At 33.1% G+C, this 26,314-nt stretch overlaps 1 protein-coding gene across 7 annotated transcripts in view; it reads left to right on the top strand.

The window, feature by feature from the left end:
• LOC149798985 (sodium/hydrogen exchanger 4-like) overlaps nucleotides 1-26,314 on the top strand; it is a 242,969-nt gene that overhangs the window by 52,036 nt on the left and 164,619 nt on the right. For all 7 annotated transcript variants that reach the window (XM_089957910.1, XM_089957911.1, XM_089957912.1 and 4 more), the window contains 4 exons: nucleotides 5,878-5,959; nucleotides 14,535-14,562; nucleotides 16,537-16,646; nucleotides 17,923-17,998. In XM_089957910.1, coding sequence (XP_089814036.1) covers nucleotides 5,878-5,959; nucleotides 14,535-14,562; nucleotides 16,537-16,646; nucleotides 17,923-17,998 — 296 coding nt within the window. The remainder of the gene's footprint in view (nucleotides 1-5,877; nucleotides 5,960-14,534; nucleotides 14,563-16,536; nucleotides 16,647-17,922; nucleotides 17,999-26,314) is intronic.

Genomic DNA, 26,314 nt, shown 5'->3' with positions numbered 1-26,314 from the left:
ATAGTCTAAAGTACACTATCCATAGCAGCTGTTAAAATAGGGAAAATGAATTTTGCCAGACTAGACAATACCAGTTTCTGAAAGTGCAAAGAATGAATTACCAAATATATAAAATGTAAAAATTGTTATTTGCTCTTTTTTATACAATTTACCTCTGAAGTTCAGAAAGTGAAAATGACCAAGTGAAGCTTGCACTTTTTTGAAAGGTGCACATCTGGAGTAAGGCCAAGCTGTATACTCTATAACCCATATTACACCCATCAATCATACACCAAAATAAAGGGAATTAAAGGTTCTTTGAACTATACCTAAAATATACAAGGTCTTTTTTAAATAGCCAGTATAACCAGTGAGGAAAGCCAGGGAAATTCTTTTTCTTTAAAATTCTAACCCTATACAAAATACAAAACTGTAGAGCACCACCTTATAGAGGGACATATAGCTGTTGATATGTCCATCCATCTCTCAGTCTGTAATTGGTCTGTTTGTCCTTCAACATTGGTCTTTCCATAGCAGTCTCAGACAGTTTAGTGTATTTCAACCAGACATGATACACACAACAAGTAAGTTGTGTAGAAATGCCTTTTTATACTTAGAACTTACTGCGTTAAATATGTTTTTATGTTACCATGAAAGCAAAGTGTAGAATAAGTCATAAGTAGATTGTAGGTGCTTGGTCATGGGTACTGACAAACATTTTGGTTGCTGAAGTATATCATTCAGGATATTTTTGCCAAACTTGGTACACATGTGAAGTAAGTTATATAGAGGTTACATCTGATTCTTAGAATTTTCCACATTAAACATTTTTTTATGCTGCCACAAGGGTGTGGCATAAGTATTATATAAAATGAAGGTACATAGCCATAGGGTGCTAGTATAAGTAGTATAAAAATGAGAGTGCTGGACCATAGAGTGCTACAAGTTGGAGTATTTACATAATAAACAGAAAACAGAGTTATTTGTCATTTCTTCTTCAAATACATTTCCTGATCATAATATGTTAGGAATACATACACTATCTTGCAGATTCTGCCCTTCTAAGCTTAAGAAATGTTAACATCTTTTGACTTGTATTAAAACCAGAAATAATCAAAATGTTCAGTGTCAGTGTTTCTGCCTGTGGTTTTTCTGGGTTCTTCCTTGACCAGATAGACTGAACAACATGTATAGCCTATCATGTGCTGAAAAACGGCTTTAAACCCCAAAAAACAAAACCAATTGTTCAGTGTTTGTCAAGGTGGAAGACAGATGAGAGAGGAATCTTAGCCCAAATTATGTCATCATAAACTGTTATAACTGTCACACTGTAGAAAACCTAAGCCATATATTCAATGATTGTACAAAATTCAGAAAAGCCAGAAATAATTTTCAAATTACTCAAAAACAAATTAAATCACCTTATCGATACCCAGACTTCTTATCTCTAAATAATCCAAATAGGCACACAAGTAATCAAAATATAATAAAATTTCTTGAAACAGCAGGGCTTAAAAATAAAATATAGGGAAAGATAAGTAATAACATAAGGCAGGGGACTTTGAGCATCAAAAAAAAGACCTGAAAGCTCGGCAAAGAAACCTGCCTTATCCCATTAATATTATACACCCCTCTAAAATAAAAGGAAAATTAGGTCGGGAGGCTTTGACGCATCTTAAGTAACCTGAAAATTCAGCAAGGCCTTCCACCTAACTCTAAACACTATAACTAACAGTAGGCCCCAAATTAACTTTAAATTAACTTTAACAATTTAAATTTAAAAAAAGAAAAAAGAAAATTCTTCAATTCTCATTCTCCATCTGTACTAACCACAAAACAGCACAGAGTATATTCAATATATTCAGTGTATTCAATTAAATAAATATCAAAGTTCAAAATTCTAAATTCCAACTCCAAGCAAGCATCAACCTGGACCACGTGGACACAGACAGGAGCAGCAGACAAGAGACTACCTGAGCCGTACCTCCCTCTCCATGTCCAGACCATTGATAAGTCCCCATACAATAAAATAAAATTGAGTGAGTGCAGGTACTATTCCCACTCAACCAAATAAACCAATCAAGAAAAGAAAAAGGAAAATTACCTTAGTATCATGAGTGCGTGGGTCTATTCCCACTCATGAAACAGCCCTACTATCAACCACATGGGACTTAAAGGTCCCACGGATGAAGGCTAAAAATAACAGTGCACCTTGTGCAAATGCCTGGGGTATGTGGCTCGTATTCCTTGTCCCAGGAGCAATTAACAGGTTACTGTGCAGCCATAAACAAGAGGCACATGCACATATGTGTGAAAGCCTCTATAATTCAAAATAAGTAAGTCATCAGTTATTGTTTCTACTTAGGGTTGAAAGCATTTTCGTTCTTGAGGCCTTGCACCTACCAAATTTATTTATGCCTTTTCATCACTTCATTGATTCTTTGGAGTTTTCTCATATCATGAGGTTTAGACTATTTCTCTTTTTCTCATCCTATCTTTAGTATAGACGAATATTTTTTATACCATTTATTTCATTCATTTTTACTGTAAGTTTGCCTGTGGCATCCCAATTGTAATACAAAACACATGGTTTCATTGATTGGCAGAGAAAATGGATGTATGCCTGTTTCTACAACACAGTTATGTCTGTGTTACCAACCTTTTCTGTATGGAATATTTGCTCTTTAAAGTTTAAAATTTTCCATATATTATAATATAGAGATATTCTGTATAGTATAATAGAGTGATATTCTGTATGGTAATTATGAGTGATTTTCTGTTCAGTTTAATAGATTGATATTCTGTACAATATAATAGAGTGATATTCTGTATAGTATAATAGTGATATTCTGTACAGTATAATAGAGTGATATTCTGTACAGCAGTGCTGTCCAACCCGTGGCCCGCATCTGTATTGGCATGTTGCTTAAATAAACAAAGTTCACAGGTGAAATATTTTATTTTTCTATAGGAAAAACTACAGGTAATTTCCATGAGGTCAACTCTATTTGTTTACTTTTTGGATGCAGTGTTCTTAATGCATGTACATGGGTGTACATTGTACAACACTGTATACAACTAGGTGAGTTTCATGTAAACAATAAGTCATTTAATGTGACGTTCATAATTTCTTTATTGCAATATAATGTCAGGACAGTCTGTGGAGCAGAGTGGCCACAAAAAGAGCCCTTGGGATGCTCACACAAACTGCACAAAATCTTCAAAGTGCATATGGAAAAATCATTTCATTTTTTTATTATAATGATCCTCTAGTACCTAGAATCATTGTTGATTCCAAACAGACATATCAAGGGCAGAGGAACCTTCCCTCCCCATCATCTTCATTTTTTTCTTCTGGATTCTCTTTCAGGTCTCAATTGTTGGGACCAGCATCTTTCGCTGACTATGAAGCCTCTCCAGAAGGAAGGACTAAATGTTCGAAGATTTAATCGACTTACCCCATTAGAGATGAGAAGATGAACACTTCTCATAGTCTAAATAGCTTGTACACCTCAGGTAGCGGGTCGCTCACTCCTGTTGGAGAGGTGGAGTACCATGACAGTGGCTTGTATCCTTCCATTAGGGAGATAGAGCACTGTGACAGTGGGTTGTGCCCTCCCATTAAGGAGGTGGAGGACTGCAACCATGGGTTGCACTCTCTCATTAGGGAGGTTGAGCACTGCAACAGCTGGTTGCTCCCTCTCATTAGGGAGTTAAAGCAATGCAGCACATTTCATGCTTCTGGCTCTCACTTCTGAAAGACAAAGAAGTGAGACTCATGTCTTATCTATTAATGACACTGGCTGTCTCCAGTTTAATGGGAATTATGTTTCAGTTGGATTTCTCGCTAAAAATCACCTTTGGTATCTCCCTGCCTGTTGACATTACTGATCTCAGTCAAATCTGTACCTGGGATGATGAAGATAGACTTTTATGCCTCATTCTTGCTTTCTGCTTCTGTCTTAATGTCTCCAAAGGAACAAAAAATGTTAGGAGTCATCTCTTCCGCCCTCTCAAGGACTCAGTAGACATTTTGGCTGCCACTGTCTCTTCATGGTTTGTCACCACAATTAAAACAACACATCAGTCCTTCACTGATTGAGACTTTTCCTTATGAAACTAAAATGTCATGAGGTTCGAGCCCTTGCTAACTTGTGAGTGTACATTTATCATTCCACCTTGGAGGATGTCATGAAGGCAGCTTTTTGGCGCTCCCATACTTCAATTTTTTCTCTGGAGCCCATTGTTACAACAAAACATGTGGCTGAGAGAAACTTCAACCTTCCATAGCTGGACCTCCCCTTCATGGTGAGTACATTTGGTTTTTCTGTTTTTGGTTAGTTTTGAAGAAAGCATCAGCCTACCCACCTAGCTGACAAACTCAACTATGCAATAGTAGCAGGATAAGTAATTTCTGCTGTTAAAATGTAGGGGTTGGGGGGATGGGAGGACTAATTATGTAATACATATCTGCCACTATTGTCAACATGGTTCCCATGCTACCAGGAAATTGTGAAAAAGTCGGGAGAAATTATATTTTTTTCCCGACCATGAAATGTCATTGAATTTTGCAAATATTGATGAAAGTTGGAAAAAATGGGAATTTTCCACCATCACTTGACAACCGAAACAATCATGTAATTGAGTCGTAACTAAACTGATCTTGAGTTAAAGTTATTGAGTTCTAACCAAAATATTCGGAGGGTGCAGTATGGATCATTTGGATGCTTGCAATAAACATTTATTCTGAGTCAATCCAAACGCTCAGTGGATTAGATTCGTCTTGCAGACTTTTATTTTCAGTCAGCTCAATATCCGTATCTTTCCTTACATCAAAGGTATGAAAACCAGGCTAGCATCATAAGAGGTCAACATGGTGGCGGCAAAGCATAGCTGCTTACCGGATATCCTAGCAAACTTAAATGTTGTTAAATCGAGTCATACATGCATGAAATCGATATGAAAATTGCTTATTTTCTCAGAAATTGTGAGTATTAAAATTGTTATGTCTTTAATCTGCTGAAAGACAAGATAAAACTACAGCATTGGTGTAATGTGACCTGGTGTTTGCATTGATAGTTGCATGAGTACACAAATTTCACAACCCATATTTTCAAATGTTGTAGTAAAAAAAGTTAACAAAAATATTACGTGAAAATCGTATACTGGTTGTAATAAAAATACAAAAATTAAAGAACACAAAATTCTCCATATTTGTTCCATGAACAACTTCCGGAGTTTTGTGGAATCACGTGATTACCACGTTGACATGTGCTCTCTGCTTGATGAATCAGACTGTCCAGATTGCTGCGGCAGCAACAAACTTCTTGAGAATTATGTTCTTTCTGGTGTCCCAGTGCTAGACATCACTATAAACTGCCACACTGCACACATTGTAGCGATAAGACTGAATTTTTTTTTAAGTTACGTTAAAATTCCAAATCACACACACACATATATGACCTGTATGACTTTTACTATAACTGTGAATGGATGTATTATTTTCAGTTACAGCACCTCATAAGTTTCCTAACCTCGTTTAAGAAGTTGCATACGGGAAGGGAGCCACATGTGTTCCTAATTACAAGTGGTTACTTAATATATTTACTAATATGGCTTAAGATGCTAAGGAAAAAGTGATCGTTTGAAACAGGTGGCTACTTAATTGAGAGGTAACCTTTTTATGCTAAAATGTTTCCACTTTTAGACTTATTAAATAAATTGTGATACATATTCATAAAATGGTTACCTACTCTGTGATTGAAATAATAATATATTGGAACACATTGATATGTTAACTTAATTTTTGTCCCAATCATTCTTAGTTTCTTGTGATACTCGTTCTAGCTTCATCTTGATCTGTCAGTTATTATAAGCCTACTTCATTTCTGTTTTCAGAATAATATTAGAGTCTGCTTACAGTCTTCATAACAGAACATTCTTCGAAAATATTGGCAGTATATTAATGTATGCTGTTGTGGTAAGTACTGATAACAAATACTGTGAAACCTTGAGAACATGAGAATTTTGATACCAGCAGAATGCATCACTTGAATGCTGGTTGGATGCATCACTTGAATACCAACACCATGCATCACTTTAATAAAATTTATTACTAAATAGAGATAAACAGTTTTATCAATATTTGTATTATGTATAATGCACACTTATTAGAGATATAGAAAATAAATAAATAAATAAAAATAAAAAAATTTAATAAAATAAAAGTAAAATTAAAAAAATAAATACATAAAAAAATATATATATTGATATAATCTTGACAAATGTTAAATAGGATATCAGAACTCAATTTGTATAATAAAAAATATGGTGTGCATAACGCTTACTATCAAGTATTTTATAAATAATCATATTATATTGAGAATTTATAAATTCTCTTCCATTTTTAAAGAATTAGTAAACTTATTTATGATATTAGTTTATACTTTTACCAATTAAGTTTTTCTGCAAAGTAAAATAATTTGAAAATATTCTTATCTAATTGTAAACACGGGACATAATTCAGAAAAAAATAAAAAATATAAAAATAAAAGAATAAATTTTTAAAAAAATTACTGAATGTCATATAGTGTTTTTGAATTTAGACCTTTTGGATATACCATATTAAGACGGTGAATCAGCTTTAACAATAGGTTGGAAGGAGAAATCTTAAAAGTTTCTTAATTTGGTTATAAAAGGACTAAAAATCTTGAAGATTTCCTATCTAATTCCAAATTAGAAAAACCATCATATAAAATAGGATCATCATCTAAATGTGATAGACCTAGATGTTCACACTGTTCATTTATTAATGAAAATACTTCTTTCAATAGTAATAATATGAAAGAAACTTTTAATATGTGTTGTGATATTAATTGTGCAACATCAAATGTTATTTATTTGATAACATGCAAAAAATGTGGTATCCAATATGTTGGACAAACCAGTCAACAAATATCTAAACGTATGAACCAACATAGATCAGATATAAAAAATTATATCGATCAATCATTTTCATCTCATGTTGCCGCACATTTTAACAAAAATTCCCATACACTGCAAGATTTCTCTTTCCAACCTATTGTTAAAGCTGATTCTGAAATGGAAAGTCTGCTAAAGTAAACCTATTGGATTCACCGTCTTAATATGGTATATCCAAAAGGTCTAAATTCAGAAATACTATATGACAGTCAGTAATTCTTTTTTTTTTATTATTTTTTTTATTATATATTTTTTCTGAATTATGTCCCCTGTTTACAATTAGATAAGAATATTTTCATATTATTTTACTTTGCAGATAAACTTAATTGGTAAAAGTATAAACTAATATCATATAAATAAGTTTACTAATTCTTTAAGAATGAAAGTGAATTTATAAATGAATTCTCAATATAATATGATTAATTATTTATAAAATACTTGATAGTAAGCGTTATGCACACCATATTTTTTATTATATAAATTGAGTTCTGATAACCTATTTAACATTTGTCAAGATTATATCAATATATATTTTTTTATATATTTATTTGTTTAATTTTATATTTATTTTATTAAAATTTTTTTATATTTTTTATTTATTTTCTATATCTCTAATAAGTGTGCATTATACATAATGCAAATATTGATAAAACTGTTTATCTCTATTTAGTAATAAATTTTATATATAGTTATCAGTAGAGATATATGTATCTTTAAGATCCAGTTTTATATATTTTTATGTATTAAGATATCATTAATCTTTGCTGTATATGCACATCTCCATGTAAATTATTCGGTAAAGTATAAGATAATTTGGTTAAAAATGTAAGCTATGATGTCATCTTGTTTATGTCATATTGTTTATTTCATTGATCACTTAGAAACAACATATTTAATGATGTAAGCAATGATTTTTTATTTTATAATTCATCACTTTAATACAGATAGTATGCGTCACTTGAATGCTGCTTGTATACATCTCTTGAATACTGATACACCTCTCCCTCGATAACTCGCACACATCGGGGTCCAAAAAATAGACTGCACTATATGCACGAGTTACAGAGGGACCTCCCAAAAATCCGTTAGACAAAAGACATCCAGAGAATCACGGGGTTGGGAGGAGAAATGGGCTGTTTAATAACTGAATTCTTATTTTATAATCGCATTGAGAATGATTGTAACTAAAAGGTTTAAAAAACCAGCACAGTACACGAAAACATTTCGTGTATTACATCACATCATTTTGTGTTTGTTGGTTAGTCTGGTTGCCGGAATGGTGTGAAATGGTTTTTCGGAAACAAGGAGTCTATGAAACAGGCAACCAGACTAACTGTTGATACACTACCAAACAAGCTTAATGCAACATTTTGTGAGACAATCATCTATGTCAAAACTCAATTTTGAATTGTTCATTTAGGAAAATATTGATGCCGTGATTTCATTGCAAGTAACAGTGAAACATCTTATCATCCTTGAGAATATCTCTGTGTGAATTCTGGAATTCTCTGAAACTGGTTTTCCCCACAATGGTCTGTAACTGTGAAACAAAGCTCTTTATTTTACAAAGTACTCATTTGGCTTGGTTGGCTTGCTGTCTTTAATCAGTTATAATTGTGTAGGTTAATTTAAGGTAGTTTAATCACACTTATTACAAGACGACACATTGCATATATGATGATTACACTTAAAAGGGACTAAAAGATAGAACTAGAACACAAATTTCAATTGATACAAAAATTATTTAATTGGTATTTATTTATCAAAGTACTGCCTCCACTAGGCATATGGGACATTTTCATTGATCAAAATTTCCTTCAGTATTGTTAATTACAGTGCTACTAAGAATATTGCTTGGAAAGAAAATGTAAAATATTTTACACTTCATTTTAAAGTTGATATTTCATAATGTTGATTAAAATTTTCATGTCCTGTCTACAGTTTTTGATGATGAATTGAGCAATATATCAGTTTATGTTACCAATTTTTATCCTGATTTTGTTCAAGTTCAACAAATAGGATACATTTTTTGGTGTTTTCTGGTTTAAAAACTGGGATCCATGCCTGACCCTCCATTATAAGCAGGTTCATGAGTTATCAGGGCGTGTGTTTTTGAGGGAGTGGTGTTGTATGCATCACTTGAATACTAATAGTATGCATCACTTGAATACTGATACTATGCAGCCCTTGAATACTGATAGTATGCATCACTTGAATACTGTTAGTATACATCACTTGATTACTGGTAATATGCATCACTTGAATACCAGTTGTATACATCACTTGAATACTGATAGCATGCATCACTTGAATACTGGTAGCATGTATCACTTGAATACTGGTAGCATGTATCACTTGAATACTGATGCTGTTACTGATATTATGCATTACTTGATTACTCATAGTATGCATCATTTGAATACCAGTTGTATACATCACTTGAATACTGATAATATGCATCACTTGAATACTGATAGCATGTATCACTTGAATACTGATACTATGCTTCACTTGAATACAGTGATATACATCACTTGAATACTGATAATATACATCACTTGAATACTGATACTATACGTCACTTGAATACTGATACTATACATCACTTGAATCCTGATAGTATGCATCACTTGAATACCAGTTATATGCATCGCTTGAATACTGATACGATATATCACTTGAATACTGATACTATGCATCACTTGAATACAAGATGTATACATCACTTGAATACTGATAATATACATCTCTTGAATAATAATTCTGTGCATCACTTGAATGCATGTTGTATGCATCACTTGAATACTGATACTATACGTCACTTGAATTGCAGTTTTGTGCATGATAATATATCTTTTGAATATTGATAGTATGCATCACTTGAATACAAGTTGTATACATGACGTGAATACTGATAATATACATCTCTTGAATACTGATAGTATGCATCACTTGAATACAAGTTGTATACAGCACTTGAATACTGATAATTTAAAACTCTTGAATACTGATAGTATGCATCACTTGAATACAAGTTGTATGCATCACTTGAATACTGATAATTTACATCTCTTGAATACTGATAGTATGCATCACTTGAATACAAGTTGTATGCATCACTTGAATACTGATAATATATATCTCTTGAATACTGTTTGTATGCATCATTTGAATTGCAGTTGTATGCATCACATGAATACTGATAGCATGCATCACTTGAATACTAGTATTATAAATAGCTAAAATAGGACTCATTCCAGATATAAAGCATTTCCTTGCTTCTGTGACCTAAAAAAATAGAACACTCCACTGACAAAATTTTGGACCATCAGTATCACTTTCAGGTTTTGAAATCCTGTTGTATTGTAAATAGTAATGATTTATTTTCATGGGTAGAAACTTTTTTTATATTCCTACTATGTTGCACGAGTGATTTTATCATTCTTTTTGTATCAACACTTGTTTGCCATTTTTGTAAATATTAAATGCCATAGGTAACTAATTATGAGCCAGCATCTGAAGATAATCACCTTTTCCATCTCTACCCATCACTGTATCTGACCATCCATCCAATCACACCTTACAAATCTCTGTAACCATTTGGTCAGGCCTACCTAAAGATGTTCATTATAGTAAAAATAAGAGCTCATTTCAAAGCTCAAAATGAATTCATGATGACATTTATTTCATCATCAATGTGATGGACCATCGATCGATATGATATCATCATTGATATGATATTACCAGTTAACTACCTGGACCACAATGCACCATGTATTGAGATTGGATGTAAAATAACATGATTGTAACTTAAGTCATTTTAAAAATAATAATAAAAAATGTCAAGATTTGGGACCAAGCCCAGCAATAAGATGTTGATCCTGCTATTGATCAGCTTTTCCATCTGCCTCTCAGTCTATCCGTCTAGCTTTCTGTCCTTTCACTCTTCTGCAATCTTTACACCTGATCACATAACATTTGGTTGATCAATTAGGTCTAATTTGTACAGTTATTGCTTCTTTGCCATCCCTCATCCATCTCCACTAGAGCAAATGCTTGTAACCAACTTGACTCTCAAACCATTCAGCATAATTTGATGCATTTTTAGTGTGTACATTATCTCATTGACCTAGATGGACCTTGTATGAGTTTAGTTTCATCAACTCCATTTCAGGTAGGGTTATGGACCTTGACAGCTGATTTTTTTTTATCTTTATATCAGATGTTGCTTTGGTTCTGCTCTAAAGTTTCAAAAAATATTGCACAGGGTTTGATCTTTAAAAGATTAAAATTCACAGTTTTTCCTCATTTGTTATCTTGGTCATTTAAAAATGACCCAGTATTTCTTAGCTACTGTTAAAGTAATGTTTTAATTCCCATTCTTTTGGTGTATAGTTGATCTATATTGTTTGGATGATAAAATATACAGCCTGGCTTTTCTTCAGATTTGTAACTCTCAAAAACTGCTAGTTCTGCTTGGTCATTTTCACTTGCTAGACTTTATTTAGTTTTTTAACATTTTGTAATTTATTTATTGCTCTTTTAGAAGTTAATATTGGATTATCTGACAAAATTTTGTTTCTCAGTTTTAACCGCTGCTAAAGTTAGTATACTTTGGAGTAATTAAGTTCATTTCTTGATTACATGAGAGCAGTTTTGATCAGTTGTCTGCTTTGAACTTTTTGTTCACCAAATTTCAAATATAAAGACATGAAAGTAACATAGAGGTATGCCAACATTCTCCACATTGTGCTTGTTTCAAATGCACAGAAGTTCACCTTATACCTGTCCAAGCTTTCAGAAGTACTTAATAACTCTAGAGTGGAACCTTTGCAACCCTTATACAGATTTTCACTTTGCTTTCCACGGCATAAATTTACTAAGCTCAGTTACCTTTAAACCAGTTTTGGCATGCAGCTTTATAATAATGAGACCTCCATTATGAGTTTCATTTCAAGTAGTCAACATTATTGGTTAGAAGAGTTACAAGGTACTTCAGTATAAAAGGATTCCCCCAGTAAGGTAGGTAAGGTCATGGATCCATTCAGTTACATAGTAGGAAAATTATATGCCTCATGTACTTCATTATAAGGTGATCTCACCTAAAACGCAGTATATTCAGTGGCCTCCATGAGCAACATTATAATGAGGGAGTACTGTTTAACTTTCCTTGGAGCAACAGTTTCATCAGTGATGTTATGGTTCGGTGCTACAGGTTGGAAAGTTTGTTTATCTTCAAAATTGGTTGCTGTTTTAGAATAACAAATTGGTTAAATATGACATTCTATATTTTTTGTTTATTATTCCTTGTTTGAACCTGAATTCAGGTATGTATTGTACATAAATTTGTTCTCTCTTGTGACATGACTTCATATCCTGCACAAAAAGCAATAAATATAGTGTGACCCCGCTATAACACAGAAGTTGGGAGCCATAGAACCCGACCGTGTTATAGACCGAACCATGTTATAAGCAACCAGGTCAGTTAACTGAAGAAAATGATGCATGTATGCCAACAAATTTGCAGGGGAGGTCGGTAATCAATGCGGGTAGTAAAATACATGTTTCTTCAGCACAGTTACCATCTTAAATTGATGCATATTAAATGAGAAATACTTCTGTAGTGAAAACAGAAGGTGTATATAATAGTTTACTTTATTTAGAGAACCACCAGTTGGTACATGTACATGAATAATGTTTATATTATACATGTCTAATGTATAGCATGAATAGAGTATCAACACTGTGTACTCACCCACAAATCTCATCACATACATCGAAAATATTCACACACACAGATTTAAAATATTAAATAATTTTGTCACAGGTCATATTGGTCTGAATTCAGTGGAAAAACATAGCACAATCACGTAATGAATGACGAAGCACATTTACTTTTCATTGCATCCCAAGTCAGTAAAAGTTAGTTTGCATTTTAAGCCGCCTTTGGTAACATTCGTAAGCATAAACTTTTTCCCTTCAAAAAGGAAACTTTCACAGCACAGTTAACGTGTTCCAGTCGTGTTAGAAAATGCAAAAAATCCATCAGATTCCATTGCTTTTGTTTAAGTTTGGTACTGACTTCCTTGGAAGAAAAGTTCTTTGTTTTTATCAGAGACTGTAGTCAGCTTTCTTTGATGAAGGGTGCATGCGTTATTGAAGTCACCGCTAAAGGACAGCTTTGGAGAACCAAATAAATGCCCATTTCTTATTGTGGCGGCAACATCAAATAATTGTATTGCATGATTGAAACTGATTTTTTTTTCCATTTGCTCAGTATGTCTTCATAACAGTCTGTGCTTCAAAGGTAATCTGTTTCCTTTGAAATTTCAGCTTAAGAAGGAATTGGTCATTGTTTGGTCTATTCTAGTTACTGTTCCTCCCTGCCTATTGAATAAACCAATAAGTAAGATGTGGGATTTTTCAAAAAAAATTTTTTTTTTTACATTTGTGGCAGCAGCATGATGCTGCCTTCCATGCATGTATCGGAAATTTAACAAAGGGTAAACAGACAATAGAGACGCAGGTGTTCTGGTCTGATGACAGAGATTATTACAAAAAATGTGTGTGTTCTGAAGGATTTAATTCTGAATGAAAAGAAGAGGAATTTTACTTACCATCCACATACAGATGTCAGTCTATGTAAATATATTAATTCCTAGCAAGTGGCCGAAAATCCGATGAAAGATTATGAGATAATGCCTCATCCGGTTGATCTCCATTACCAGAAATGTCAGCAACAAAAAACGGATATGTCACAACATACATTACTCATGCTAGGTGTCAACATAAGCGGATTATGATATAACAGTGCATTGTTTAGATGGTTTGTCAATACATTTTATGTCACGTTTGTGGCTTCCTTCCTTAAACAGCCAACAATGTTACCAATAAAAAAAATCGCCAGATGGTATATTTTGCCGCCAATAAGGGAAAAAAATCCAATTTCGTGACATTGGCAAAGCCCTACGCAATCCCAGAAAAAACTTTTTACACGTTATTTTTCGTACTTTTAAGAAGAAAAACTACTTTTTCATGTTCATATAAATGAGCCACACCACAGTCATCTTGTATTTTTCATATGCGATCTCTTCCCAAAAATTTTAATAAAACTGTTTATGGGGTTTTTCGTACTTCTAAGAAAGATTTTTTTTTCATGTACAAGAAAAATACATGTATATGAAATTTCGGGAGCCACACCATGACCATATTATATCCAAATTCGTGTTATAAGGGGGCATGCTATAGCAGGTTCACACTGTACATGTAATTATTTCCCATTCTGGCCTCCTTCCCCCCCCATCTTTACATACACAGAGGACACACATTTTTAGAAACCATCTTTCTTTCAAATATTGGTTGAGAAAATTATTGTGTTATCAGAAGCTACAAGTTTTTACAGACATTTTGTTTAGAATATGTATGTGCCTATTTCAGATTTTCTTGAATTGCCTTCTTTCCTGCACAGTTTTAGCTCTGTTTTATAGTATATATTTAGGCTGTGTTCTGGTGTCATTATATCTTTATGACACTTTCACTTGTATAATTTTACATTAAATCATTTTGCATTTCAGGGGACAGTATTTGCCTGCTTTTTAATAGGTGAGTTGATAAGTATGCAATTTCTCTTTTTTGCTGTAATCCTCTAATTTTGAACTAATTATTTGGATATTGACAGCTTCTGTGTAGTACTGAAAACATTACATCATTTCAATAGAAGGTGCTTGTGAAAGGTAATTGCGCAAATATTTTGTTTTAAAATGTTTTATGACTTTCTTGGTCAATTTTCATTTGAAAGACTAAGAGGGAAAAAAACTTAAACATTCAGATTACATCTGTTTCGGGAAATAATATTTGCTTATAATCATAAAAACATAGTTTTCATGCAGTTGTGTTTATTCATTTGATGTTTAATGTGCATAATTATAAAAACTCCTGTGCCATCAGTATTCTTTTTACTTTGATTTCAAATTTATTGTTGTCTCATAAGCATGGTGAGACACTGGTATTGGTACTGGTATAGGTGTGTACAAGTTTTGAAAGATTTTGCAAGTAAGATATAGCAAGGATGTATAACATCACTGCACAGACATTTAGTTCCTGTGGAACAACTATGCTTTCCACTTATATTTTTGTTGAGAATAAAATGACCTGTTACTGTATAAGTTTATTTCTATGTGAAGCCCAACTTCAGACTGCACAGACCCAAATCTGCCGTGGCATAATGTGCTGGTAGATCTTTGTCTATGCATTTTGTTAGGAGTAATCAGTAGAACAAACAGCACAGACCCCTGACCAGCCTGCACATTATGTGATAGCAGATTAGGTACAGTATGTTTTATTTGTAGTTGGACTTGACTTATAAGTGAGTATTTATGGTACAGTATTGCTTACATTCAATAAAGTTAAGACCTTCTTTTTAAATCTTGTCCAACTGATGAATTACTAAAATCTATTGTTCATAATGTCAGCAATAAAGCAAAGAAAATATAAGATAAAAACTGTAATTGCCAGCAGTTATTATTATTTACATTCTCAGTAGTAAATACAAATATGCTAATTATACAAATATCACTTTTCATGCAAGTTTGTTGTCAGTCTTTCCAAAATCACTGGACCAGAGAAGATCATATTGGTCAGGGAAATAATAAATATGATAGAAAAACTGACAAACAACATTGCAAAACTGATGCTTTTGAAATCTATGAATTATCTTTTCAAGGGCACAAAGTCACCTAAGATAATGACCTAAATACCAACATAACAAAGCACAAAAACCCTAATCTACAAAGTCTACTATGTGTTTGCTATGGTTAAGTACAATTAAATACAAACTAAAATACAATTAAATTATCTATAGCAAACACATTGTAGACTTTGTATAACAGTTGCATTTTTGTGTTTTGTTGTTGTTTGTGTAATTAACTTTTGGGATTTTATGCCCTTGAAAAAGGAATTCATAGATTTTGAACCAGTTTTGCACTCTTGTTTGGTTTGTCAGTTTTTCTATTATCACACACACACATATCTCTCTATCTGTGTGTGTGTGTGTATGTGTGTGTGTGTATATATATATATATATATATATATATATATATATATATATATATATATATACAAATAATACTATTATACAGGTTAGAGAATTTTGAATTCATACTCTATGGATAATCAAACCCAGGTCCATGGGTAAATGGCATTCATTGCCATGCCTGCACATACGACCTCATATTCCCTCACAGCTAAGCACACATCACCAAAAAAATGATGTTACTCAATCGGTGTTATATGCACTCATGTGTAGCAGATATTTATACAACTTTAAAATATTATCTTTTGTCACAGCCTTAGTTAGATGTGTTAAATTGTATATATGACTGCATTGCTATTGGGTTTATCACCAACATTTACCAAAGTGACATAATCATAACAAAAAGGATGCACATTGTTTCCCACCATTGGATCAGCACAGGTTGAGTACCATGGTGTGTCCATTGGGGAACACACAGCAAATGTTATATAACCTTACTATGTTATAATAAACACACAAACAATGCATGTATTTAATCATTTCAGGTTTGTCCCTGTTTGGCCTTTATAAGGCTGGTGCTATGGAAGAAATTAACTGTAGCTTTGCCCAAATTATGGTGTTCTCTGCTTTGATTGTGGCAGTGGATCCTGTAGCTGTAAGCATTTTGGTTGCCATTTTAATGTCTATTCATATGTCTGTCTTTTAACATGATGGTTAGATTATACATTCATTTGCTGAAATCATATCATTTCGGGTGATATTTAGTGTAAAATGAATTTTTTTGTAAATGTATATTTTGCGTTAAAGAGTGTTAACTCAGACTCCACTAAAATAATTTTAAGACAGTTATTTATGAAATTTTTGTTTTAAATGCAAGAACAGTGTGCATAACGCTTTTCATGGTAGCAAATATTTTCTGATATGGCACCATACTCATTTTACTTGGGGGTTGTAGATTGTTGGTGAAACTTTGTACTCAATTCACAAAGAGGCAAGAATGCTAGTGGGGCACATACATCAGAGGCAAGAATGCTTCTAAGTGATTAGTGGGGCACAGACATCAGAGATCAAAGGTATACAGGTTTAGGTTATTGAGTGTAATTCTTCATTACTTGTAAGGATCCATCCAAGCCTATTATGTGCTGTATGCTATTCTGAGAATGCTTTTGTTTTTAATAACATGCACTTTTAAGTATTTAGCTCTGTTTGCCATTTGACATTACATGAGCAAGTCAGAGGTATCTCAAGGGGCAAAACTCAGATTCTTATCAGAGTTGTTACCATCCATGATCTAGTTTGACTGCTTCTGTATTATTTTGATCAATCCATCATTTCAGCAGAAAATGTTCATTAAAATTAATTACTGAAATATTTTTCTCTAAATATTTTATGCATTTTCTTAATAAATTATCTATTGAGATATAAAGAGAAAAAAAGACTTGTAACAGTTACATGTTTCAGTATGATTTTGGTATTTGCTTATGATACTAAAAAATGAACATGATTGTCAGCATCTGGTACAATTAATGTTCCCTTTGATCCTATTTAATGTACTATGTTGTCAGAACTCTCCAAACCATCAGCAGTCTTTATACTTTCATTTGTACAGAACAGACTCAGTATTTCACAGTTTTGATGCCAAACACACATCTTTGGAAATGCCAGAGATAGGGATTTCATTCCTGATAGCATCCAAACTTGCTTTAGGTTTTTTTTAAAATGTTTTTCCTGTGATTTTGGGTTTAAGATGAATGGCCTCACCTTGTATTTTAAAAAACAAATTAGATGCAATAATAATTTTGAATTTATTTTGACCTTTTTATTCATAATTCTTTTCCATGTTTTGACTTGAAAAATGTTCAGTGACACTTTCATTTGAACATATATTTCTTTATGCTTGTTAGGCTTTTTAATATCATCTTTGTTGACAGGTATTGGCAGTCTTTCAAGAAGTGGGTGTCAACCATGTGCTTTATTTCCTGGTATTTGGAGAATCACTTTTAAATGGTAAGTGTTTGGATCACGATTTTAGACAGATATAATTAATTTGGTCAAATACTATCAAAAATAATGCCAAACTTCCAATGTCATTCATCCCTTTATAACAACCACTTGTTCATAAACATATATATACACTGATGTAGGTAATTTTGACAGTGAAATAAAAACAAAATTTAGAAATGAATACCAAAAAAACAAGATTGTGCACGAACAATAGGATGAATGCATCTGCAAATACAAAACTCAAAATACAGTATGATTAATGATAACCAAAACAAAAGAAAATACGATTGCATTTTTTGAATAGTTTTTGCTTTATTTAGTTTTAATGGTACTTTTAAGACAAACCCTTAGCACTGTATTATATGGAGGAAATGGGAGCCAAGTGCCTTTCTCAAGGACGCACAGAGGGAACCAGCTTGGACTGGCTTTAGCCTATGAAAACCTGCAGTCCTTGGATCAAGAGTCCTAAGCTTAGCTAGCTGAATTACCATTGCTGAATTGTTTCATTCATACACTAATTTCAAATGTCAGAAGCATTTCATTCACATGAACATCTCAGATCAGATTGTTTGTACTAACTTGCAGAATGTTACCACGTACAGGGTGGGACATTGTTCTTGTTGAAGCAGACATAACAAGCTACTATTGTTGATGTGATGACATTATCACTAGAGGATGTGTTCATTCGATCTTTATTTTAGTGAAATAAAAAACAAAAATTTTGTTGATAAATATTGTACAACTATTTCTTTGCTGTTTCATGCATTTCATTAAAGCACACTTTTAGTAAAACAAGACGTAAAAGCTATAGTTATCTCCCTTGAACTCTCCCATAAACTGAAAATCTGATTTTGGTAACTGCATTTACATTTCACTCCAAACAGGTGAAGATGAGAGGAAATGATAAAATCCAACTGTATTTCTGAGACAAAAGCATCAAGATGATTGATGAAATGCAAATGGAATTAAGATGAATGGAAATAATATGCCAAAAAATGCAGATTTAGTCAAATTATACCTTTTAATGTCTGTAAGTTCAGGTAAAATAATGCACATTCAATGATATGTTGGAAGAAATATATTTGTTTGTATATGAAAGTTAATATGACATACAAGGCAATTTTTTTAAATCCTGCATTGACCTGTTTAAACAAGTTTGCATCTTATAGGGCCAGACATTTGTTTTGATCATGTTCTGTGTGATAAAATCTCTTTAAAAGATTGACTGATTGTTGGATTGATTGAATACAATTTAAGGGCTCACCAGCACATTATAGACTACAAAGTTCCATGATTCATGTAAAAATACAGCTGACAAAAAACTGGCCATATTTTGCATATGGAGCCTTAACCCCATCTTTCTGTAAGACCTCACATTAAAGGAAAGTAAAAGATCTTGAAACACCCAGGTTAATCTCAGGTGTGGACTAATGAGCAAACAGACTTATTGACAGATATTCACATGGATGCTTAAGTGATCACTTCTCAAGCTCAACAGAAATTATGTTTAGGTAAAATAAATGGATAAAATGCTTTTAAAGACAACAAGATAGTCCAGATGATTCCTATTTAGCTCTTAGCCTAATTATCCCTTGCCAGATAAAGTTGTTAGGTTATATAGAAATGGTTCCATATATGACACACATTTTAAACTAGCGCTTTAGATATCTTTATAGGACTTGGTACACATATAATACTGATGTTTTAGATATAGTTTTAGGACTTGGTACACATTTGACTAGTGGTTTACATATCTTTATAAGACTTGGTACACATATTAGGCTAGTGGTTTAGATATATGTATGGAACTTGGTATTAGACTAGTAGTTTAGAATGTTTACATTTATTAGATTCATGGTTTAGATATCTTAATGAGATCTGATACACATTAGACCAGTGGTTGAGATATCTTATCTTGAAACTTAGTCCACATATTTGGCTAATGGTTTAGATATGGGTTTTTTATGACACTTGGTGCACACATCAGACTAGTGATTTTGAAATACCTATGATACTTGGAGCACACATTAAACTAGTGGTTTAGATGTATCTATAACACTTGGTTCACACATCAGACTAGTGATTTTGATATATCTATGACACTTGGTTCACACATCAGACTAGTGGTTTTGATATATCTATGACACTTGGTTCACACATCAGACTAGTGGTTTTGATATATCTATGACACTTGGTTCACACATCAGACTAGTGGTTTTGATATATCTATGACACTTGGTTCACACATCAGACTAGTGTTTTTGATATATCTATGACACTTGGTTCACACATCAGACTAGTGGTTTTTGATATATCTATGACACTTGGTTCACACATCAGACTAGTGTTTTTGATATATCTACAAGACTTGATGCTCATATTAGACTATGAGGCATGTTACACATATTGGTCTTGTGGATTAAATATATTTTGCATATCACTATAAACTTGATACACCTGATATACTAATGGTTTCGATATCATTATAAAACCTGGTACCCATTGGAGTAACTGTTTAGATAACACTCTTAAAGTGCCATAACAGTGTATCTATATTTATTCATTTTATTTCTTGGTGAATGAGAATATATATTCAAAATTCAAATTTAAAAATCCAGTTGAAAAATTTTCAGTAATAACTGCATGGGAGCCTACCTAATATCGCGTTTGCACCTGTTTACGATCATAACCGAATGCAACCGCCAACCACTTCCGGTATTTAGTGAAAACAAAGCGTGACGTCACATTTTGAACACTTGTTGTAAACAAAGGCAGAGTTGATATTGTCATATTATGGACAAGTCTTTAGAAACTCAACACAAAAGCTGCGATTCTGAAGGAGGTGAATTGTCACTGTCCTGCGGGTCATTGCCATTCGAAGATGGGGAGGTAATAAGCTCAGAAGATTCTGATAATGGTGTAGAAATGGCTGCCAGCACCCAAATTAATCCATACCAGTTTGAACCCTATATTTTCAAAAACGATGAATCCGAAGTTGCAGATGAAGATAACGAAGAAGAAAGACAAGATAGATTTAAGGACAATTCATGGTAATTGTTTTCTGAATATGTCTGTGGCCTAAGTTACGATAAATATATGTATCCGACAATATTTGCAGTACTGTTCAACAGTCTCCTGTTCATTTACAAATGGATTTTTTTCTCACCTGTAATAAAGGCTGTACAAGTTTATTGCATTTCATGGTAGAGACGTATTTATACGTTGATAAGTAAAAGGTACATCGGATCACAGTTGTAAGCTTGGAAAACCTGTGAACAAATTGATATGATTTAGAAGTACTGAAGATTCCTCTTTTGCACAACTGTTGAAATAGGTAGGATATTACCCTCATGACAGTAAAATTGAATTCATATTCTGTACACTGTATTATAAGTTAAAATTTCGAATTTCTTATATGTATGCTGACAGTTGATTTTTAGAAACTATGAAATAAACCTTTTTCTGTGATAAACATCTTCTTGCAACTTCTGTTTTCTTTTATATCTAATTTAATTTTACAGTGCTGTACTAAATGTTTTACCTGTTCATGACTTTAGTCAGTTTGTGTCATTGTACTCTGCTATGATGTGTTCATAAAATGAGATTAAATTTGACAAGCACAGCACTATGCATTAAAGAAGAAAACTCTATTTTAGGTGTAATTGTGGACATTGTTTGGTAATGCCCACAGCAAGGGAATGTGTAAGTTGTTGTGACACAGAGAAGGTCACAAGTGTCTGCAATGAATACCAGGGGATACAATGTATAACACACCATCCAGGGTTCAGTCCAGTTTGTCTTGACATTCATGTTTTAAAAGTTGCATACTACCAGTATAGTCAACAATTTGGAGAAGATCCAGAATGAGGAAATGAGTAAGTAAAATGTCTGAGTAATTTTTCATGTTCTTTTGTGTTCATGAATCTTGTTTTCATGATCTATGCATGATATTGGGGTTATTAATACAGCAAATAAATAAACCACTTTTTCTAGTAATTTTTGGACACCTTTGTGGATTGAATCCGTGTTCTGGAGGCCTACACCGCCTAACCTTTATACCACAGTGATACTGATAAATCATGCCCAAAAAACAACACATTTGCATGTACAAATATTGTTTTATTTCATTTTTTGTGTTTATATATATATATATATATATATATATATGTATATATGTATATATATATGCACAGATTATATTGGAATCATTTAACTTTATTGATATACAGAATAATGATAAACCACACTGGGCCACTATTAACACTATCTACTAAAACTTTTGATTTCCTAATTTGATCCAATGCATAAAGCATATTTTATATCAACTTAATTTTCAAATGATTATTTCAGAAGACCTCGGTAAACAGCATATAGACAATTTGCTCGGTGGTGTTGGCACTTCATGGGCAAGGAAGTGAGGGTCATCATTCTATCATGTGTTGTTCAGAGGATCCGTACTGTCTTTCCTGATCAAAACCTGAACTACACTGGCTTTCATGAGGCTGACAGCGATTAAACCTGCGTTGAAGATTTTGAGTACAGACTACATAATGGTGGTGGTACATCTATGAGAAGTTTTACTCCATCATTCATGTGAGACACCTGTCCATTGTGAATGCTGTTTTCATCAGACATTCCACATAATCTGTAAATTGAAGTAAATTTAGTATGCATTGTATTTTACAAGTTTAAAACAGCAACCTTTCGTTGAAGTTAATACACGAATTAAAAGTATTGGTCTTTATAATAGTTTGCATATTTTTATTATTTTACCACAGGGCAAAATCATGACCTTTAAAATTAAAGGAGTGTCAACTTTAACAAATATTTTGCCTTTACTGTTTGAATCTAATTTAAAAAAATAATGTAGGTACTTATACTTGGTACAAAAGTATTTATATCTCTAGGTGATATATTCCTTTCTGTTCATTAATTACTGATGTATATTCTTACCATATGTTGAGTCAGCAAGGTTTTCCCTGACAGAGTATTCTCCTTTCTTGTACTTTTGATACACTATTTTATATCTGGCTCTTCCATCCTTAGTGCATGCTTGCTGTCTTTAGTTGTTTTCATTAAAATGCAATGCAGCTAGCCAAATCTTATTTCAAAGTAAATAAAGATGCAAAACACAGTATATAATTCTTTCAAAAACCAAATAATTTTTATAGATACTTTATTTGCAAACATTCCAAAACGCTAAAAACTGTTATACAATTTTACATTGCAGGATATCAGAAAATAATAATGATAATAATAAGGACTTTGTATAGCGCCAAATCTTTAGAAGCTCTAAGCGCTTTACAACATTAGACAACACCTACAAGATAAAAAACATATAATGATATGATTACAAAAACAAACACCATGAAATTAGAAAACATAAAAAAAAACAAGTTGAGAATATTTAAGGTAGGAAACATTATTAGGTCTTTAAGTTTGTTCTTGCAGTCAAAATAAGTGAGTTTTGAGAGCCTTCTTGAATGTGATCACTGTGTCTTTGTGTCTAAGTTCAGTGGGCAATTCATTCCATGTTGCTAGGCCCTGGTATGCAAAAGAACGCTGTCCATATGACTTTGTTTTCATAGTGGGAATAATGAGTATACGATTGTCAGAAGAGGAGCGTAAGTATCTTGCTGGTGTGTACACATGGGTGAAGTCGGATAGGTATGTTGGACTAGAGTCTGACAGTTAAACAGAGAACAAATTTTGTGTTTGATTCTGGATCGAATGGATAGCCAGTGTAGGGTACAGAGCAGCAGGGAGGTGTGCTCTGATTGTGGTACTCTAAGTATGATCCGAACAGCTGTGTTTTGAACTTTTTGAAGTTTCTGGAGCAGATATTGAGATGAACCAGACAGAATTGAGTTACAATAGTCCAGTCTTGAAAGTACTAATGAACACAAAAGTGTTTTAGTGGCATCAACTGAAAGATATTTGCGAATTGAGCTGATGCGTCTCAGCTCAAGATATGCAGCCTTCATGACATGTTGGTGCAGTGTGAGAGTACTGTCCAGAATAACACCTAGGTTTCATACTGATTGTGTGAATTTAATGTTGGTGTTGCTGATATTTATTGTTTGAGGTAAAGGATGTGAATGAGAAAGTCTTTGTGTTGTGATCAGAATGGCCTCAGTTTCATCATCATTCATCTGCAGCTTGTTACATGTCATCCATGATTTCACATCAGAAATGCACCTATCTACACCTTGGATGGTAGCATCAACTTCAGTTGGGTGGCTAGATTTGTATATTTGGGTGTCATCAGTGTACAACTGGTGAGACTGGATGATGATCTATGACACTTGAGAGCGACTGAGTGTACAGAATGAAGAGAACAGGTCCAAGAACAGACCCCTGTGGAACACCACAACATAGATCAACTGGACTGGAGTGTATTCCATTTGCAGATACAATTTGTGTCCTGTTGACCAAGTAGGACTTGAACCACAGTAAGGCTGTATCATGAATGCCAAATACATGCTGGAGATGGTGAAGTAATATATCATGGTCTGTTGTGTCCAATGCTGCAGACAAATCAAGGAGGGTGAGGACTGTAATCTTTCCGCTATCCAACGCAGAGAGAATGTCATTAACTACTTTTAGAAGAGTAGTTTCAGTACTGTGGCAAGGGCGATATGCAGATTGTACATTGCTAAAAAGACTGTTTGAATTTAGATGAGATACAAGCTGGGATAGAACAACCTTTTCAAAGATTTTTTATATGAATGGGAGATTAGAAACTGGTCTAGTGTTGGTTTCTTCAGCAGAGGCTTTACAATGGCAGTTTTGAAAAATGATCGGAATTCCCCGGATGAGAGAGAGGTATTAATAACATCAGTTAGTGAAGGTAATACTGGATCTAAGCACTCAAGCAGCAGTGATGTTGGAATTGGATCGATTTCACATGACTTTTGTGCACTCATCAACAGATTTTGATATCTATAATTTAATTTGAAGATAAATATACTGGACTATAAATAAAACACTGAAAAACCTGAATCAGTATTTTTTGTGTGCAATAATTTAAGATTTACCTTGAAAGCATTCCATGATAGGAGAAACCAATCATCTTTGGTGCAAAATGATTGATCATGGAGTGATATCCCTCCAGTGCTAAAGTTTGTTGTCCAGATGACAGCATTGGTACATATTTTCTCATTTTTTCTGCTGGTCACAATCTCTTCGAGCTTTTCAAATACTTTAGATCATGTAAGTTATAAAATATATTCATCAAAGCGTGGTTTATGCTCTCTTGCATGAAAATTAAAGTGTGCACTAACAAAAATGTATCTAAATTCAATAAATTACTAGAACAATACAGTTAAGTCAAAGTCACATACCTATATGACATGCACTCCATAAGATGCTTTTGCATACCAAATATCATTGTTCAGTAAGAAATAGATCTACTGATCGAACAAACAAAATGGCTTTGATTTTCTGTTTTCAACAATTGCCTGGAAAAAATGCTAACTAAAAGTGATTATCTGAAAGTATATGAGTACCTGTGCATATCATCTTCACTGCAAGTTGAGTCGTTGATTTTGGCACCTTAATATAAGTCTGGCATTTCTTAGACTGCTGTTTTATCTTTTTGCTGACTTGGCAACCTATGGATGCAGTCAGAGGCTTCACTTTATCAATTTCATATTCATCTACCTGAAAAAGGTCAATTGCATCAGTTTTATTACTTTTGAATACTTTTTGGGCAAGTTATTTTTGCATTTATAATTTTTAAGAAGATGACATTATTTTTGGGGTAAAGAAAATAGTTCCCAAATTTCCTATGATGAATTCAATAAAAGCCCGTATCCACCATAACAGAATGTGTTTGAAACATATAAAAAAATTGTGTTTTTAAATACCGACATTTTTTCCTTATGATGAGCAAACTTATCCTTTTCTCCAAACATTTAAGCTGTAGGTCTTCCTTTAATTTATTTCTAGAAATCTGACACGCATTTTGTTAAAGCATGTTGTTGTCAGAAATGTCACTCTCATAAAAATATGGATATGTATATACACACAATTAGGCTAAATTTTATGTACCTCTTTCATAATGTCAACTGAATTTTCTAATCCTTGATCCTGAGTTGTCTCACTGTCTGTTTGTTGTGAACGTTGTTCCTCATGTGCAGCAATAATCTAAAACAAAACATACTTGATTAGAGAACATTTATCAGTCACTTATACTGATGGCTATTCACTGACTTCCTAAAAATAATTAATCACAATATGACTGAAAAATTGTTGAACATGACAACACCAACACCACTGAAAAAATCATAACACAGTATTGTAAAATTTCTACTACAT

The sequence above is a fragment of the Sinohyriopsis cumingii genome, chromosome 5 (assembly GCF_028554795.1).
Source record: "Sinohyriopsis cumingii isolate HCF-2022 chromosome 5, ASM2855479v2, whole genome shotgun sequence".
NCBI lineage: Eukaryota > Metazoa > Mollusca > Bivalvia > Unionida > Unionidae > Sinohyriopsis > Sinohyriopsis cumingii.
Note: the sequence above shows the minus strand (reverse complement) of the source record. Positions and strands in the feature narration are given on the sequence as shown.